At 50.2% G+C, this 16,746-nt stretch overlaps 4 protein-coding genes across 4 annotated transcripts; all 4 read left to right on the top strand.

Annotated features, from left to right (window-relative positions):
• Positions 1-16: 16 nt before the first annotated feature.
• On the top strand, positions 17-1,648 carry BO82DRAFT_310691 (cytochrome P450 monooxygenase afumB). Its single transcript, XM_025632386.1, has 3 exons — positions 17-1,082; positions 1,125-1,391; positions 1,455-1,648. Exons 1-3 carry the CDS (start codon positions 191-193, stop codon positions 1,601-1,603), a joined length of 1,308 nt encoding a protein of 435 aa, XP_025491770.1. The 5' UTR covers positions 17-190; the 3' UTR covers positions 1,604-1,648.
• Positions 1,649-1,952: 304 nt separating this feature from the next.
• BO82DRAFT_335934 (LysR family regulatory protein) lies at positions 1,953-3,488 on the top strand (the record flags this gene model as incomplete). Its single annotated transcript, XM_025633321.1, has 2 exons — positions 1,953-2,165; positions 2,223-3,488. The coding sequence occupies 2 exons, from the start codon at positions 1,953-1,955 to the stop codon at positions 3,486-3,488; spliced, it is 1,479 nt and encodes a 492-aa protein (XP_025491769.1).
• A 608-nt stretch (positions 3,489-4,096) lies between these two features.
• Positions 4,097-8,205, top strand: BO82DRAFT_335933 (ABC transporter ATP-binding protein; the record flags this gene model as incomplete). The annotated part of the gene is made up of 7 exons (XM_025633320.1): positions 4,097-4,318; positions 4,374-4,488; positions 4,543-5,117; positions 5,182-5,736; positions 5,786-7,735; positions 7,787-7,902; positions 7,959-8,205. The coding sequence occupies 7 exons, from the start codon at positions 4,097-4,099 to the stop codon at positions 8,203-8,205; spliced, it is 3,780 nt and encodes a 1,259-aa protein (XP_025491768.1).
• Positions 8,206-8,917: 712 nt separating this feature from the next.
• On the top strand, positions 8,918-9,559 carry BO82DRAFT_354582 (uncharacterized protein). Its single transcript, XM_025635236.1, has 3 exons — positions 8,918-9,078; positions 9,176-9,406; positions 9,493-9,559. The coding sequence occupies exons 1-3, from the start codon at positions 8,950-8,952 to the stop codon at positions 9,547-9,549; spliced, it is 417 nt and encodes a 138-aa protein (XP_025491767.1). The 5' UTR covers positions 8,918-8,949; the 3' UTR covers positions 9,550-9,559.
• The last annotated feature ends 7,187 nt before the right edge of the window (positions 9,560-16,746 follow it).

Below are 16,746 nucleotides of genomic sequence, written 5' to 3'. Positions count from 1 at the left end.
GACAGGACCTCTCCCACTGGCCGTACTAGGCTTTCTTGTGCTCATATGGCTGTTCAAGCTGCGACGAGCACACAGCTTATACGCGCTCGAGCAACAGTACGGGTGCGGGAATGTGGTCAAGGAGAAATCCTCTCGGCTGGACCTCTTAGGTGTATCGAAACTGCTCGAATTCGCCTACCATTTCCGCCATATGACTGCACTCGACTATACAGATAAGCTTTTCAAGAGATATGGAAATACCTATATGTCTCAGATTCTGGGTTATCGCATTCATTTCACATGCGATCCTGCCAACATCAAACATATACTCTCAACGGGCTTTGCGGATTATGACAGCTCCAAGCTGCGTGGCCCCTTGTTCAATCCCATAACACCACATGGCATCTTCACGGTAGATGGCCCCGACTGGCGAGTAATGCGCGACCAGCTGCGTACCCAGCTGTCCAATAATCGCAGAATCTGTGACTTTGCAATGTTCGAGCAGCAATTCCAGACCTTCCTTCAGCGTGTACCGCCTGATGGTCAAAGGTTCGATATCCAGGAATGTTTCATCAGCCTTGCAATTGATATACAGAGCGGATTCGCTTTGGGTGACTCGGTCGGCAAGTTGCATCCCAGTCCCGCGCCGGCGAAGAAGCACTTTGCGGAAGACTTGCATGTCATCAAGGAGACTATTGTTCGTGATGGCTTCCGAGGCCCTCTGCGCCATCTTTCGAGGAAACTTGAGTTTCGACAGTCTTGTGTAAGGGCGCGTCGCTTCGTTATGGATTATGCGGAGCGGGAAGTAGCAAAGGGAATTTCACAAGACAACGCAGAGGGATACTATTTTATGAAGGGCTTGAATGAAAAAGGAGCAGATGCTGCTCAGTTGGCAAACCAGACTTTGAGTATCTTGCTAGCTAACGATAGCATTGCTACTACATTATCGGGAATCTTCTTCCTTCTGTCACAGCATGAGAGAGTAGTGTCAAAACTACGACAAATTGTCTTGGAGGAAATAGGACATAATCCCCCTACATACGACCAGCTCACAAAGATTCCTTACCTCACATACGTTATCCATGAGAGTAAGGATGTCCTCAGTATTCTTCACCTACTCTATCACTAATGAAAGCTCGCTACAGGTATGCGATTCTTCCCAGCAGCTCCGTTGAATGCGCGAACTGCAAACAAACACACTGTTCTGCCATTCGGTGGCGGGCTCGATGGCAGCAAACCGATTTTGATCCGCAAAGACGATGTCCTCGTCTTCTCTTCCTGGTCTAGCCACCGATCGGAGGCCAGCTTCGGCTCAAACCCCGAGGAATTTCGACCCGAGCGATGGGAAAAGCTGAGCGCCGACGTCGCCGGGTTTATACCATTTAACAAGGGCCCTCGAATTTGTCCCGGACGTGAGTACTCATGCACCAGACTTCAACCTACAACTGCACTAACCGTCAATCTTGACTCTATAGAACGCTACGCTATGATCGTCATTTCTTACATGGTTGCTCGTCTAATGCAGACATTCTCAAACGTAACAGATTACAATCCGGGACCGTGGGTTGAGAGGATATCGATGACCCTGGAGAACGACAATGGTGTATTGGTTGGGTTGAGTTGAGGTTCTATGATAGTATTGATGGCTGGCCTTGCTGGCTTAATTCAGGAAGATTGATGTCCTGTCTGCTTCACATGTGATCATATTGATAAATTATTGATACACACGTATTGAAATACACGCCGATTCATCGAAGAATCAATCCAGGATCTGTAGCCGGGTAGCTGCAGCCTTCCCAGTTGGGCAAGTCCTGTACTGTAACTTATTTACCTTAAGCGGTCCTCTTTTCTAGCTCCTGCCATCACCTCTCCACCCATCCCTCTCGATTTCAATAAGGCCTAAATTGAGACATACGGGCAACCTCATCCTTCGCGGAAGTCCTACACACAGCTTGACAATGGGTCTTGGATCAATGCTTTCTGAGCATCCTCAAGCTCCTACTATTCCCACAGACCGAATCATCCCTCTACGCGTCTGGGATGATATTCCACACATACGCGCCTTAGTTCATGACTGCACCTTTGGCTTTGACGATGTGCTCGATGTTACGAAATTACGCAAGGCACTACACGAATTGCTTCAGATAGGAAACTGGGGACAGCTGGGTGCGCGCTTGAGGTTGAACGTAGGCTTCTTTGGCCCTGACTGAGAGGCTGTATTTGTACACTAATGGGTTCTTCAGTCGAAGGGAAAGCTCGAATACCATATCCCAACCCAGTACGATGATGCCCTACCGGCATTTATCTTCACAACGACAAAACATGAAACAAGTATCAATGATCACCCATTAGGATCTCGGCTCCCACGGACTTCATCAACCAAGGCGCCCTTCTTGGCCCCACGCGCGGCTGAATTCGGTCCCTTAGTGTGTGGCGATGGCTCGCCCCAAATACTAAGGGATTGGATATCATCCGACCTACCGCAGCTCAGGGTTCATGTGATCCTGTTTGGTGATTCGACTCTGTTGACGATTACATACCCGCATACGCTGATGGACGCGGTCGGGCGCTCAACATTCCTGCGAGCCTGGACAGCCGTCTTGCGCGGCCGGCCTGGTGATGTGCCACCCTTCCGGGACCTGTCTGAGGACCCGCTGGCCTCGCTTGGGGGTGAAGCTCCAGGGGCAAGCTACATCCACGCCGACCGGGTTCTTCAGGGAATTGGGCTGGTCGGATTTGGGATCCGCCACTTGTTCGACCTTTGGTTCCACCGTCAAGAAGATCACCTTCTTCTCCTCCCTGGCCAATTTGTGGAACGACTGCGACTGCAGGCGCTGCAGGAATCATCCCAATCCAACGATTCCTACCTTAGTGAAAGTGACGTGTTGCTTTCTTGGTGGGTAAAAAGCGTTACCCATGCATTGGACCCGTCACCAGACCAAACCATCATGTCGATGAGCATGTTTGAGGTTCGGGATTTGTTTGATGACTGGTTCCCGACCGGCAGCGCTTATATTGGCAACGCCATTTTTCCCTCCTACACGCTGCTTTCTGTGCCGGATGTCATGAAGGGAAACATTGATACATTGGCGCAAGAGAACCGTCGGGCGCTGAGCCGCCACCGGACCAAGGAGCAGGTGCATGCCTTAGCGTCCCTCCAAAGCCGCTCGCTGCTAAAGACAACCCCGCTCGTCGGCGGCTCAAATCTGGTGTTCATGGCCTGCACTAACCATCACAAGGCTCGGTTCTTCGAGCTGGACTTCTCCCCAGCCGTGGTCCGACCAGGAGTGCCCCTGTCAGAAAGGGCCAACCCGCTGGGGCGACCCTCGTATGTGGGTAATATCGAACATAGTGATGGGTACCCAACAAGAAATCTGCTGAGGGTGATGGGGAAAGACGCCGCGGGTAATTGGTGGCTTTCGTGCACTTTACAGGCGGGAGCCTGGGAAAAGATCGTCAGAGACTTGAATTTTGCTTTGATGGAAATGGACCATCCCTTGAAAACTTGATTATGCAGGCCTGGAGGAGAGGAGAAGCTGAATCGACATGCGCCTAAGCAAGATAGTTTTGGGGCGGACAGATCAAGGTGTTAAGACCATTGTGGGGCTTAACCCGGTCTTCAGCTGCAGTGGTCGATGCTATCTTGCATTTATTTACTAGCCTCTACGAGAGCCAATCTCGCGTCCCGATTTGGCTTGATCAGCCCTTAGCCATCCTATTGTTTCTCTTGGTTACAGTGCATTATTTAGTCAACTACAGCAAGGAGAGTAGAAATTGGTCAAGAATTGATTAAGTTAGGTGGGGTGAAGCGAAGAGCCATCGCGCAATTAATGCTTAGGAAGCCCAAGCCATTCTGGGTGATCCGTGAGTCTTGGAGCGCGCTTATTGAGGAATGTGCATCGCCGAGTTCCTGCCAGGAATTTCAACACACCGAGATAACGTGACGTATCAGCTTCCTTTAGAGCTTGTTTCCTCCAAAGCAACAAAGCTCCTACATTTAAATTTTTGAGTGAAATCTCACATCTCACGTGACTGAGAACAGCGATGGTTTTAGTGTTCACTTGTACGCAATAAGCCATCAGTGGCCGACTTTGAAGGTTCAATACCGGTAAGACAGATGTCTGATGCTATCTTGCTTCATGACATCCAGCCGATTGCCCGTTGCTCTTTCGAGGATCGGGAGACCCAAGACACAGCGATCGAGGGGCAACTCGACACTGTATCGAGAAGAGCTGGATTGTTCACGGTCTACAGATATGCTACTTTTCATGAAAGATGGAGCTTGGCGATATGTGTTTTCTGCGCGCTGGTCGCTGGTGCGGCGCTTCCTTTAGTGACGGTAGATACCTATATTCTCAGAGTGCACCGCGACCAGCTTGAACTGACCTGTGCAGCTCGTTTTCGGATCATTCATCGAGCACTTCATTAGCGGCAATTCAAATGATGCTGAAACAAGTCACGCCATTGCAGACTCGGTCAGGCAACTATCACTCCGCCTAGTATATATCGGTCCGTGAGTGCTTATTCGAGCGGGAGCGGAGCATCGCTGATAGATCTAGGAAGCTATCGGATCCCTTCTATCGACTTGGTGTAGCACGTGGGGATTCAATCGCCTAGGTGAGAAAATCACTGTGAGACTACAGTTAGAGTACCTCACCGCTGCTCTCCAGCAAAACCTGGAGTACTTCGATGCCGTTGGGGCCGGCGAGCTGACGGCTGGCGTCGACAACGACATAAGAACGATCCAAGAAGGGTTTTCCCAGAAAATGGGCATGCTTATCTCCGGACTCGCCGGCTTCATCGTGGCCATCATTATTGCCTTTGCACAGAACCCTCGGTTTGCCGGCATCATGCTGTCCCAGCCCCTGGCTCTGATGCTTGTAGTAGGAGGGCTTGGATCCTGGATGGGCAGGACTCAACGGCAAGGGCAAGTGAACTGGGTAAAGGCAGACAACCTCGCGCAAGATGTGCTCGGAGCTATTAGGGCTGTTCTTGCGTACCGAAGTCAGGAGCGTTACACGAATAAGTACCAGGAAACTATTCGGATTCCCATTCTGCTCGAGCGTCGCGAGCGGTTCATTTTCGGTGTCATTGTTGCCGGATCTTTCACTGTCCTTCATTGGGCGAATGGATTAGGTGTATGTAGGCCTTCCTTTCCTTTTAACCTAGTTTGACTAACTCTTAGCAAACGCTGATGTGTAGATTTGGCAAGCAAATCGCTTAGTCCATGAAGCGAAATGTACCATCTCAGAAGCGTTGACTATCCTGTATGCAATGACGGTGGCCGGAGGAATGCTGAGCCAAGCTCTCCCCTTTTTGCCCGCTATCATCCAGGCTCATAACGCAGTCAGTCGAGTCTTTTCGGTCATTGGGTGTAGATCACCATCAGTTTCTTCATGCTCTGCAGGTCGCACTATTGAGCCACTCCAAGGGCGTATTGAATTTCACAGTGTGAACTTCACATATCCGTCCCAACCGAGTCGACCGATATTACACTGCGTTAGATTCAACGTTCTACCAGGTCAGACAGTGGCATTCGTTGGTGCTTCAGGATCTGGAAAGTCAACGGTGCTCTGTCTTCTCGAGCGACTATATCTACCATCCAGCGGGTGCATAACGGTAGATCATGAACCCATCGAAGAGCTCAGCATCTCGTGGTTGAGGTCCCAGATGGGATACGTTGATCAGGATGTGGCTCTCTTCCGAGGGTCAATTCACGACAACATAGCCTATGGTCTCCATGTCTCTTTGAAACAGGTCTGTCAACTCACCCTATTCCAGGAAGATCGTATGCTGATCTAGGTAGAGCCTGACAGCAGCAGTCATTAGGGAGCGGGTTATCGAAGCCGCCAAAATTGCTCAGATCCATCCCTTTATTTCCGATTTGCCTGATGGTTACGATACGGCACTAGGCTTCTGCGGGTCCGGTCTGTCCGGAGGCCAAAGGCAACGAATCGCTATTGCTCGGGCGATAGTGTCCCAGCCCCCTATTCTGCTTCTAGATGAGGCGACTGCTGCTCTAGATAGCAAGAGTGAAAGAGAGGTCCAGAAGGCACTAGATGCAGCGATGACGGGGAGAACGACAATTGTGATTGCGCATCGACTGTCTACGATCCAGCGTGCCGACAAGATTATCGTCATGCACGATGGACAGATCAAGGATCAAGGCTCACACGCAGAACTGATGCTCAAATGCGACATGTACCAAGCTTTAGTAAGACAACAGAGCATGAAGCCGGAGCCTCTAGCTCAGGAAGAGATGCATCATGAGAGAAACTCGTTTTCGGCGGATGTGTCAACTGAAGACTGGAAGGACGTTACAGAATCGGGTGCAATCATTCATAGGCCACATAATGGCTCTGCATCCGCCCCTGTCCTTCGGGGTGATGTTGGATTTGTTTGGAAGCTCAATGAACCAGAGCTGCTTTATGTTGTCGCTGGCGTTTTTCTTGGTATCCTTGCAGGCATGAGCTATCCCCTTCACGCGATCTTCTTCGGGAACGGAATTGTTTCTATCATTGACCCTGAGCTAAGCACGGGTGGTCACCCCGCCCGTTTCTGGGCTCTGATGTACCTTGTTCATGGTGTTGTGGTCTTTGCGATATACTGTGGTCGGGGATACTGTTTCGCAGCTTCTGCATCCATGCTTCACATGCGAGCCCGTGCTTCCCTTTTCAAATCCCTCCTCTCAAAGGGGTTCCCGTTCTTTGATGACGAGGCCCATTCAACCGGATCCCTTCTCAGTGTCCTTTCTTCTGATGCGCAGAAGATCATCGGCATTTCTGGGACCTCCCTTGGGTTGACAGCTGAAAGTGTGTTCATGCTCGTCACCGGGGTCGTTGTCGGGTGTGCTTTCGGTTGGAAGCTAGGATTGGCCTCAACGGCGATAATCCCGTTCATCGCCGCGTCAGGATTTCTGCAGTATTTTATCGTGATGCATGTGCAAAGGTACATCAGAAGGAATTCTGATGCAGTTGCGATCGCACATGAGGCTTTTACCGCGATCCGAACCGTGACCGTCCTCGGGCTGCAGAGCACCATCAGCGCGGCATTTGCCGCCCAGATCCAGCAAGACGCGAGAGAGAGATACTGGATTTTCATCGGCGTGGCCTATGCATGCGGGACATTTTTCCGCGTGTTGGGCATCGCTTTTGTCTTTTGGTATGGAGGAGTTCATCTCATTGCCACAGAAGAGTACTCTATACAGCAATTCTACGTCTGCTTCGCGGCTATTGTGTGGGGATCCCAGGCGGCGTCGACTCTCTTTGCGCATGCCCCGGACATTGCGGGCGCGCAGGTGGCTGCGTCTCGGATGCAAAACTTGATGCATGAGTCGAGCTTGATTCCGTCAGAAGGTGTTATGCCCGCTCCGAGCACCGTGAAAGATGTCGCTCTACGGAAAGTTTACTTCAGGTATCCCGCCCGCTCTTCTGGATCCTGGAATTTGAACGATGTCAGTCTGGATGCGCGCGCTGGACACTTTATCGGTCTGGTTGGGGCTACTGGAAGTGGGAAAAGCTCTGTGATCAACCTTCTTGAACGCTTTTATTCTGCTGGCTCTGGTAGCATTACGCTTGGCGAGGCATCGGTCGACGAGTATGATCTTGAGTCTTACTACCATTACTTCGCCCTCGTCGACCAGAACCCGTGCCTTGTGGGCGATGATCTTCGAGAAGCTCTTCACAGTGATAACAGAGTCATCCCTGATGAGGAACTTCTCGCTGTTCTGGCCAAAGTGGGGTTAGATGGATTCATTGTGAGTACCTGCTACCACTTGGTCACTGCAACCTTGACTAATACATAGTAGTTGTCCCTTCCCCAAGGACTCAGCACACCCATCATAGCAAACGGATCCAACCTCTCAGGTGGTCAACGTCAACGTATGGCGATTGCAAAAGCCCTGCTGTGGCAGCCGAAATTACTGTACGTGGCTTCGGCTCTACCGCATGGTTCTAGGCAAGGGAACTGACTGAAAGCAGACTCCTAGACGAAGCAACTTCAGCATTAGATGCGTCCTCAGAGTATCAAGTACAACAGGCCCTACACGAGGCAATGGCCGGTCGGACAACCATCGCAGTTGCTCATCGCTTGAAGACAATTATGCACGCAGATGAAATTTTAGTGTTCGAGAATGGCCGGATTGTCGAAAGCGGGACGCATCGGAAACTCATGGAGAGGCGGGGCAAGTACTGGGAATTGGCGCAACTGCAGGAGTTGGAGGAATGATCTTGCCCCGGTCTATTTTGTGTCAGAACCAGTCACTATGGTGGTGGTGGAAGTCTAATTTTTGGCCGAGCACACGCAAGCCGAAATGTACTGTACTGCACAAATATTGTACATGATGACCACGTTCACATCCAATCCGCAACCAAGCACTTGGCAAAGACAAGCATTGGCCAAGAACCTCGTATCGCCGCTGCACTGAAGTATTTCTGGGGTCGCGAGGCTGAGTCTTCTCTAAGTATATTTCAGCGTGGCAGGTGGGATTGTGCAGTACTTTTTGCGCATTACTCCCCTCCTCAGCGTAGGGCTTATGCTGTATGATTTCATTTCACTGATGAGGGATTTGGAGATGAGAACAAGTCTGATGGCATTTTTAGGACAGCAAAGCTGTAAGACACGCCTGATCTACAACTGGAAAAGCAATTATCAACGAGGTCACCCCGCATTGGCCGAAATACGAGAGGTACGCCTGATGTCTCACAACAGCGTTGAGCTTCTACCAACGGGATCGTGCAACCTCAATATCGATAAATATAGCAGAGACATCATCTACGCCTGACGTCGAACTACAAATCTGAGATAAAAATGAGTGGTCTGGTTGAATCGAGCAGGTTGATGCAGCTTTCATATCATGCCGCGATGTATCAGAAATATGAGGCGAGAATCACTATATAAGGTCCATCGATTTCACAGAAGAGGCTCTCAACATCACCATCCACCACAACCCAACTATCTAGATCAGCGACCATGAAGAGCACCCTCGCCCTCGCAGCCTTCGCCACCACGGCCCTGGGCCAAGGCATCTTCATCAATTCTCCTGCAGCAGGCACCGAACTCCAAGTTGGAGAAACCATCACCGTCCAGGTCGCTCGCGGCGTATGATCTGCCCTTTTCCTTTTGTCCATTGCCTTCTTCCAGCATACTCTCACCCACCCAGACAGAATATCCTGGATTGACAATCCAATGATGACAGGACTACATCCAAGCCATGACGGAAATCGGCATCGCGATCGGCATCCAATCCTGCCCCGACACTCGCCCCTGCCCGCCCCCGGACGAATACCTGCAATACGTTCTCTACACCGGCCCCTATGACCCGGAGTATAAGACGGGCTTCTACGATCAGTATCAAAACTTCACGATCACGGTGCCCGACGTGACCGGACCGGCGCAGATCGGGGTGTCGAGGGCTTATCTTGTTGGGGTATGTGGTTTTTTTCTCTTTTTTCTCTTTGGGGGAATGGGTGTAGCAGGCGACATGCATGCTGATGACGAGTTTGTGTTGTCTAGGCCGGTTATTTGACTGTTGTTGGCTCGACGGCGAGTAATTATACTATTGTGGCGTGATGAAAGGGTGGGAGGTTTGGGAGGATAGGTGGGTTGGAGGGGAGGGCTGAAGTGGGTAAATGGTTCTGTTCTGTAATAGAGCTTGGGATCAAGGCTGGCTTTTTAGTTAGTGCTTTGCGTATTCTTGGCTTTTTAGTAACGAGAATTATTGGAGCCATCTTGAAGTCTACCTTGGGGTTTTTTTTTTTTTTTTCTGGTTTTTGGTAGGCAAAGCCCGTCGTTGCGGAAGAAAAGCGTGGCGAATCCACCCCCGGAACGCTGACCCTGGCCGGGGAAGCTTAGCTATGGCAGGACGGTTTTGATAGTGCTATACCCTTTCTCCACAACATAATCATGTCAGTACTTTGGCTTCTTTGTACTTATTTCTATGTTAGATACATAATCCAGAGAGAGAGAGAGAGATACTATAGTTCAGAAGGTTTGGAGGGTACAGCTGGAAACTGCCTTTGTCTGGAAAGCAATGCCCAGAGAATAGGTAGATGAAAGATCCACCTCTTTCAAGGCATGCACCTACCCACTGCAGCTGCCACAATCTTTCACAACTGTTTGCTACATAGGAACATTTCCACCCGCTCCCGCCTCTTCCCGCCCAGGTGGGCAACTGTGCACCTCCCACTTCTTGACTCACCAGCCGCGCCCGGCCCTGCGCCGAGCCACACTGGCCCAGTGTCGAGCCGCATGGCAGCGCATTGAATCGCCAATGGCCGGCCAAATAATTGTATGATCTCAAGGTCTGGTTAATGTCTCTAAAAGGCGGTGAATAACGCCTGCAGCCCGACAATGGAAATACTGCCGATGCAGTTAAGCATCACCGCACTGATGCGTGTGAATTGCGCAACGACGGTGAATCCCCGCCTACGCTCTCGCTCGCCCTCAGGCATAAATACCTCCTCCTCCTTCTTTTCGCCCTTTCTCTTCTTTCCTTCTTCCTTCCTCCCACCAACAACCATCCTTCCTCTCTTCAACTTCATGATCACCCTTCCATCTCTGGTCAAGGTTGAGGTCTATCTCATGGCTTGACTTCTTTCTTTACTTGTTCTTCATCTTCAACTCACTTCTTTCTATCAAACCTCCTTCTATTATACCACGTTACTTCTATCCAAGCCCCTTCTCTTTCCTCAAACCCACTTCAGCCAAGCCTACTTTCTTCTATCACATCCACATCTATCCAGCCCACTTCTTTTTATCAAGTCATCAAGTTGCTCCAACTTCCCACGCCCATAGTTGTTCACTCTTCTTCTGTGCCATACTCATCTCTCACAATCTTCATTCTTGGGAGGGTTGAGAGCGATGAGCGATGCTCGCTCTCTGAAGAAGCCTCCTGGTAAGTCATGATATCTACCTCCATCTGACCCGGTCTGAGCTGAGTCAAATGTGTCTATCTGCAGATCAAGGCTAACGTTCGTCAACAGAGCCTAGAGGCTGGTCCTATGACTACGGCCGAAATGGATGTCCTTCAAGGAGATTCCAAGTCAGCGGCGTGGGCAGCCAGATCTTCACTGACAAGATAGCTCCCGTTTCATGATACAACGAGACTTGTCTGGGCGTTTCAACCTTATGACACGGCTAATGGCTCTCCGAGACCCAGGACTTGCCGCCTAGGAACTTGGAGAGGCTCAGTGAGGTAAGTGCTACTCAAAGCCTTTCTTTTCCAAGAAAAATGAGACTGACAATCTTGCCTTCAAGGCTTTGAGATCGCCTGGTTATCAACCAAGACACAGATGTTGGGGGCAGGAGCGACCGAGCTCCACCAAAGTTGGATGTCGAATGCAAAGCCCTTCGGTCAGTCGACGGAGTCTTGCATGCTCTTGCTTCGTCTGAGCAACGCCTTGAGTGATGGCAAAACACACAAGCGAGCTGTCACAGCAACCAGAGTGGATGCCCTAGCAAGTGACGATATGCTGAGCTACTGAAAGACGCCGTCAGCTTCAGTGTGGCGGTGCCAAGCCACGGCAGCGCAGGCTCGCAGATCAAACACCAGTAATCACAGAACTAAAACCACATCGCAACTCTGGAAGCTGAGATAATCTTCTCCCTCCAACTGATATTCTTCTCGAGACTCAGCAGAAGGCCACTCGGCACTTGTGTGTGCGAGCCCAGGTGGACTCTTACACACCAGCGTTCGGCTTTCTTATATCTCCTGCTCATTCTTGATTTGATTTTTCTGGGAAGTATCCTTCGGCATGTGGGCGATCAAGGCCGAAGAAAAACCCTGTATCTGGTCGATACTAAAGGAAAAGCCATTCATACGGCAAACTTGGTACTGCCTCTCTGCGAGGGGTCAGGTATCAGACTTTTCAGTCCTGCGCAGTATCCGTCTCCTGAGATGCTGGAGATCGCAAAGAGTCCGGTCGACATTGTGCTTGGAACCCCTGGTGTCAATCACATTTTAAGCCTGTCGTGGCGTTGGCAAGTGACCCATGCTTCTGATCTAGTTGGTGTTTAATTCTCGGGCACAAGACATTGCTCGTGGGGCTTGGTTCACGCTCGAGATTCACGAACTTGCTTTGGGTCTTTTTGACGTGATGATCGACTCAAATCCCTTCCGGCGGTTCGAAATTGGGCCCTGGGGATGTCCAATTTCTTCTCACCTACTTATGATTCTTCTTTCATCCTGTGCGATCTCATTGCGTCCCTCAAGTTGGTTCTTGTGGTCCGAATTTCTCTACGCCGTTCTTGTGCCATGTTCCACCTGCTGTTCCACCTCTTACATCAAAACAAAAGGCATGGAAAAGCTGTGAGGACAATCAATTGTTCACAATACATGTACGGGGATATATCCTCTTTCTCAAAGAGCGAAATTGAGATTGCTCGTTGGGATTACCCTCACTTTCGGGTACAAAGGATTGAGGATTCTCATTCGGGGAAACCTAGTCAGAGAGTCACAAGACCAGGGCGCCCTTGAGTAGCTGTATGACCAGTGCAAAGCGTCTGCGTTTGACAGATCTCTGCCCCTTATGTCCTAGGCATCTTGACATTGTTCCCGCAAGGTAAAGCGAAGTTCGATACGCCCTGTGTGCGCATGAAATATCAGGAGTACATCAAGCATCTTCTCCGGTACCATGATGGTTGTTTCGCCCGGCATCCTTGATCTCGATACGTCACATCTAACACCTTGAGGCGACGACAGATGAACAGCCGCGTCGGCTTTTATACCTACGACGCCAGGTTACTCAAAAGATGATCACTTTTGTGGCCTTAAAGAGGACTTATAGTTCCGAAATGGAGAATACGAAACCCATTCAACAAGCCCGATCAACATGATGGATGCCGTACACTTCCGCACCCCTCCTCCTGTGTTACTTCACCTTCTCACGGCGGGTGGGTTTTGCATCAGTATACAATCTGATGTTTGCCATTGTCTCTTTACGCGAGACGCTCAAGACACAAGAGAACCAGATGTAAGGGTACGGCAAACAGAAACCTGGGTTATTTCCAGCCTAACATAACTGGAGCTTTACTGGTCCTTATTATCTGCCTCAGCCTCCTCAACGGGCTGCTGATTTGATACACTTTCCCTCAATGACAAATTACATTTTTTCTGATCTGCGTCGGTTGGTTCACATTGATGAAACGATTATGAACACAGTCTAAGAACTGAACCAGGTGTACGAGAAACATAGTCGACACCTTGAAAGGCCCTGTCAAAGACCCCACGAGCCTGTACCTTGCTTATGGTGGGCGGTATTACTGTACTGTGATGTCGCAGTACCCTCTCGCTATACCAATCAGCATGAGAAAGCTCAGAGAGATGGCGAAAAAGGCGGAGGACATCGCTGGCTGGCTAGTGCCGACCGATGGCATGATGAGTACCGAGATGATGTTGAAGCAACGGGGTCGGATGCACTCAAGCTATAGCCTTGAAAAATTGGGTCTGGAAGACTGGTGATACGGACCGATGCAATGCGCCACCAGTGCCAGCATTAAGGTATGCCTTTCCTTCAGCTCATGGTTCTTCGGTGCTTTTTCACAGGGACCGCAGGAATGCACTGAGTGGCCTCTTGACTTTTGTGTGTCAGCATAATCTTTGAAAGCTGAGCGTGACGGAGTGCCTGTTCGCAAAGTCTACTTCCGAGACTACATTCAACCATTACGATCCTAATACAAGCCCTGCAAAGCCTGTTGCTGAGCTATATTTGAGCACAGGTTGAGACATGGACAGTGCCAAGGTAAGATTTCATGTACCCTTTTCCCCACTGCTTGGAAGACTGACGTGGACCTTCAGGGATACAACCATAATCCTACGTCGAATAAAAGGTGCAATCTCACGCCAAAATGAAAATACTAGCATGGCCGTATTTCACATTGACACCATCCAGGCTCGCGCTTGTATTGATCCCATCATTGTACAAACGCTCGCGCCCTGGAATGCTGCTAAAGCCTTCCAGCGTGAAACCTCAAAATATAGCTTCATACTAAGCAGTACCTGTCTATGTCTGTGGGAGCCGAGGCAATAATTTTGCAAATGCCAACAAGACGATTGACTTTTGCAAGATATTTGGCTCTCCGCAATTTTGAACCCATGGCACAAACATTTGATAAACGCAGAGTTTCGCCACCCAGCTTTGGTGCATTTGCAAGATTCGATTGCAGAATGCAGTGAGACTGCATGCTACTCAAGCTACCGATACAGTGCAGCGTGGATTGTGTTCTCCAATGCAGTCTTCATTGCACACGTTCTTTTCATTCCAAAGCTAGGACGGTGTGCATATATTCTCCCCTCGTATGGTGCCTGGTATTGAATGTCTATGCTGGAGCTGCGCTGTCTGATTGAAAACGGCGCCCGCGAGCTGACATACGCTGTCCTGCAGTTCAGGGAATCGCTCCAGGCTCGCCTTTCTCTGATCAATTATGAGGTCTTGGCCTGTTAAAATAAGCTGATGCATCCGGTGGTATTTGATTCTCTCTTCCCGTGAGTTTCCCGTGAGTTACTTCCATTGGTGCGTGGCTGTCAATGCGCTGACCGTTTTCTGCTTCCTAGCGCGGCCGTGGAACGGTCCTAAGTTTCAATATATCCCCGCGTGCCACATCCTCCTCTTGCCGATATAAAATTCTCATACCACAGACCAGAATATGGGTAGGCGCAAACACTTTGGAGCTAACGGCTTGGAGGAGTTCGGATTTACAGTCGCTTGCAATCCAAGACCAGTCCTCTCTCGCATCTCAACTGCGTGACCAGGGCGCGGGCGCCAAAACCTACTGGAGCCTTCCTAGTGGGAAGAATCCGGATCCAGCTTTGTCTAAAACCGGCGCCTACTCTGTAGCAGGTCGGTGAACCTAAGATAGTTGCACGGGATTGACGAGATGACACTCATTCCTCGAGTGTCACAAGCACCTGTGGCTTACATCAACCTTCCAACATTGCGACTATAAGTTTTGGCTCTTGCCGTGATTTAGAGCAAATGAAGCCCTATACAACCACGCTCAAGCAGTACTGTGGGAGAGCGGGCGTGGCTTGCGCCTATAGAGATGGAAGTAGTGTATGCGAGCTCGCAGCCCTTTGCAGTTCTCGCGATGGCTGTTGAACCAAAATAAAACACCAAGCTCCCACTCATCGATGAAAGCGATTACGCAACAGGGGCCTCGGCCTTCGAGCGGCACATGCTACGGCTATGGATGGTCCGCGGCCAGGAAACCCCCCTCCCCCCCCACCCGCGATCCGGACCACCCGATTAACTGCGACTACAGCACAAAAGACTTGCGGCATTATCGCGGAAGCAAAGCTACTGCAGACGCGAAGCCATACCCAACCTAAACGAGCTGAACCTAGCAGGTTTAAGGCCGCCCTTGCATTGCGAGCTGGATGATTGGTCATTGGCACAATCACCTGCGACGAACAAACGCCCTCTGCGAAGGAATATCTACACTTAGTCCATGCAAACCACTCACCCGCGACTCACAAGGGGTGGCCTTTGAGCTCACAGTCAGAGCTGCAAAGTTGAACTGCTGGGTCAAAGAACCTCTAAGTCTCCCCTTCATATTTCTCTTATTGTCCAGAGCTTCATGGTTTAACAGCTCGGTCCCTGTTAGGGAAATCATGGCACTGATGTCACTCGATCGAGTCACGGTTCCCAACGGATGGCATGGGCGATATTGTCATCAACAGTGGCAGGTGGACGAAACTCTCCAAGAACTTGACGGCTAGTGCGCAGGTTGCTGGCCTACGCCACGAACTCGAACCATCGTGCTGAGAAGTATGCAAATTTCCTCTCCTTATCGACCAGAGGAATCACCAAGAAGTTGGCCGCTGGTTTGGGTAGAGTATGTTCCCCAAAATCTCAAACAGATAGGCTTTTGAGATTGCACACTGAATGGCTTAGAGGCACGCCACCCTTATATCGGAAGAGCTTTCCACAGACTGGCACTTATTCTTTCTCTCTGAGGATGAGTTAACCCGCAGATATTGAAGTTATACCAACTTATCAAGAGTGGTGCTGACTTTTTATTGTCTGTCTATCCCCACCTCTCCACGGTCCTCCACAGACACTGGCAGCCTGGTCGGACATGATGTAAGATGCTTTAACTTACTGGGTCTCTTCCTGTCCATCGGGCTGGCTAACAGTCCTGGTTCATTCAAATAAACCCCAATGTTACTTGCAAGAGTCAGACAAGTTGGACCTCGCGCGAAAGGAGTCGAGCTCATTACAGCCTACTGCGCGGCCGAACGGAACCACAATGCAAGGCAATCTAAGAAATTACAGAGTATGATCTGATGCCAGATGCAGTGGGTGAGTCGATTCTATCATCACCATAGCGTGTGACGACACGTTTTGGAAGAAGAACTAGATTCTTTGCCTCACTTCCGAATTAAACCAAGTGACTCAGGGCAAAATTTCTTGGAAAACTCAAACCTGCGCCGTGAGCGAGAATGCCCTCGAATGGGCATGCTAGAGGAACTCCGCGCGGCGGATTCAACACTGAGCCCTAATTCGAAGTCGCCACCTAAACTGGCGCAATTCAGGTGTTCACCAAAGTGACCTATAGCCCCTTCTCTGTATTCGCTCACTCACCTGAATACGCATTATAGAACCCGATTTTGGTACTGGCATCGAGGTCCAATTGACCAACTCCAAGTAGCCAGATAATGACCCCGAACAGGCACGACCTAGCTCACATTATATTGCAAAGGGCCCTTTGGGGATGGGTGGTGACTTTAGAGACAGATAAGGACACAAGAGGACTTGCTGGGTACGGAGT

Source organism: Aspergillus uvarum (genome assembly GCF_003184745.1).
Source record: "Aspergillus uvarum CBS 121591 unplaced genomic scaffold BO82scaffold_28, whole genome shotgun sequence".
Lineage (NCBI taxonomy): Eukaryota > Fungi > Ascomycota > Eurotiomycetes > Eurotiales > Aspergillaceae > Aspergillus > Aspergillus uvarum.
Note: the sequence above shows the minus strand (reverse complement) of the source record. Positions and strands in the feature narration are given on the sequence as shown.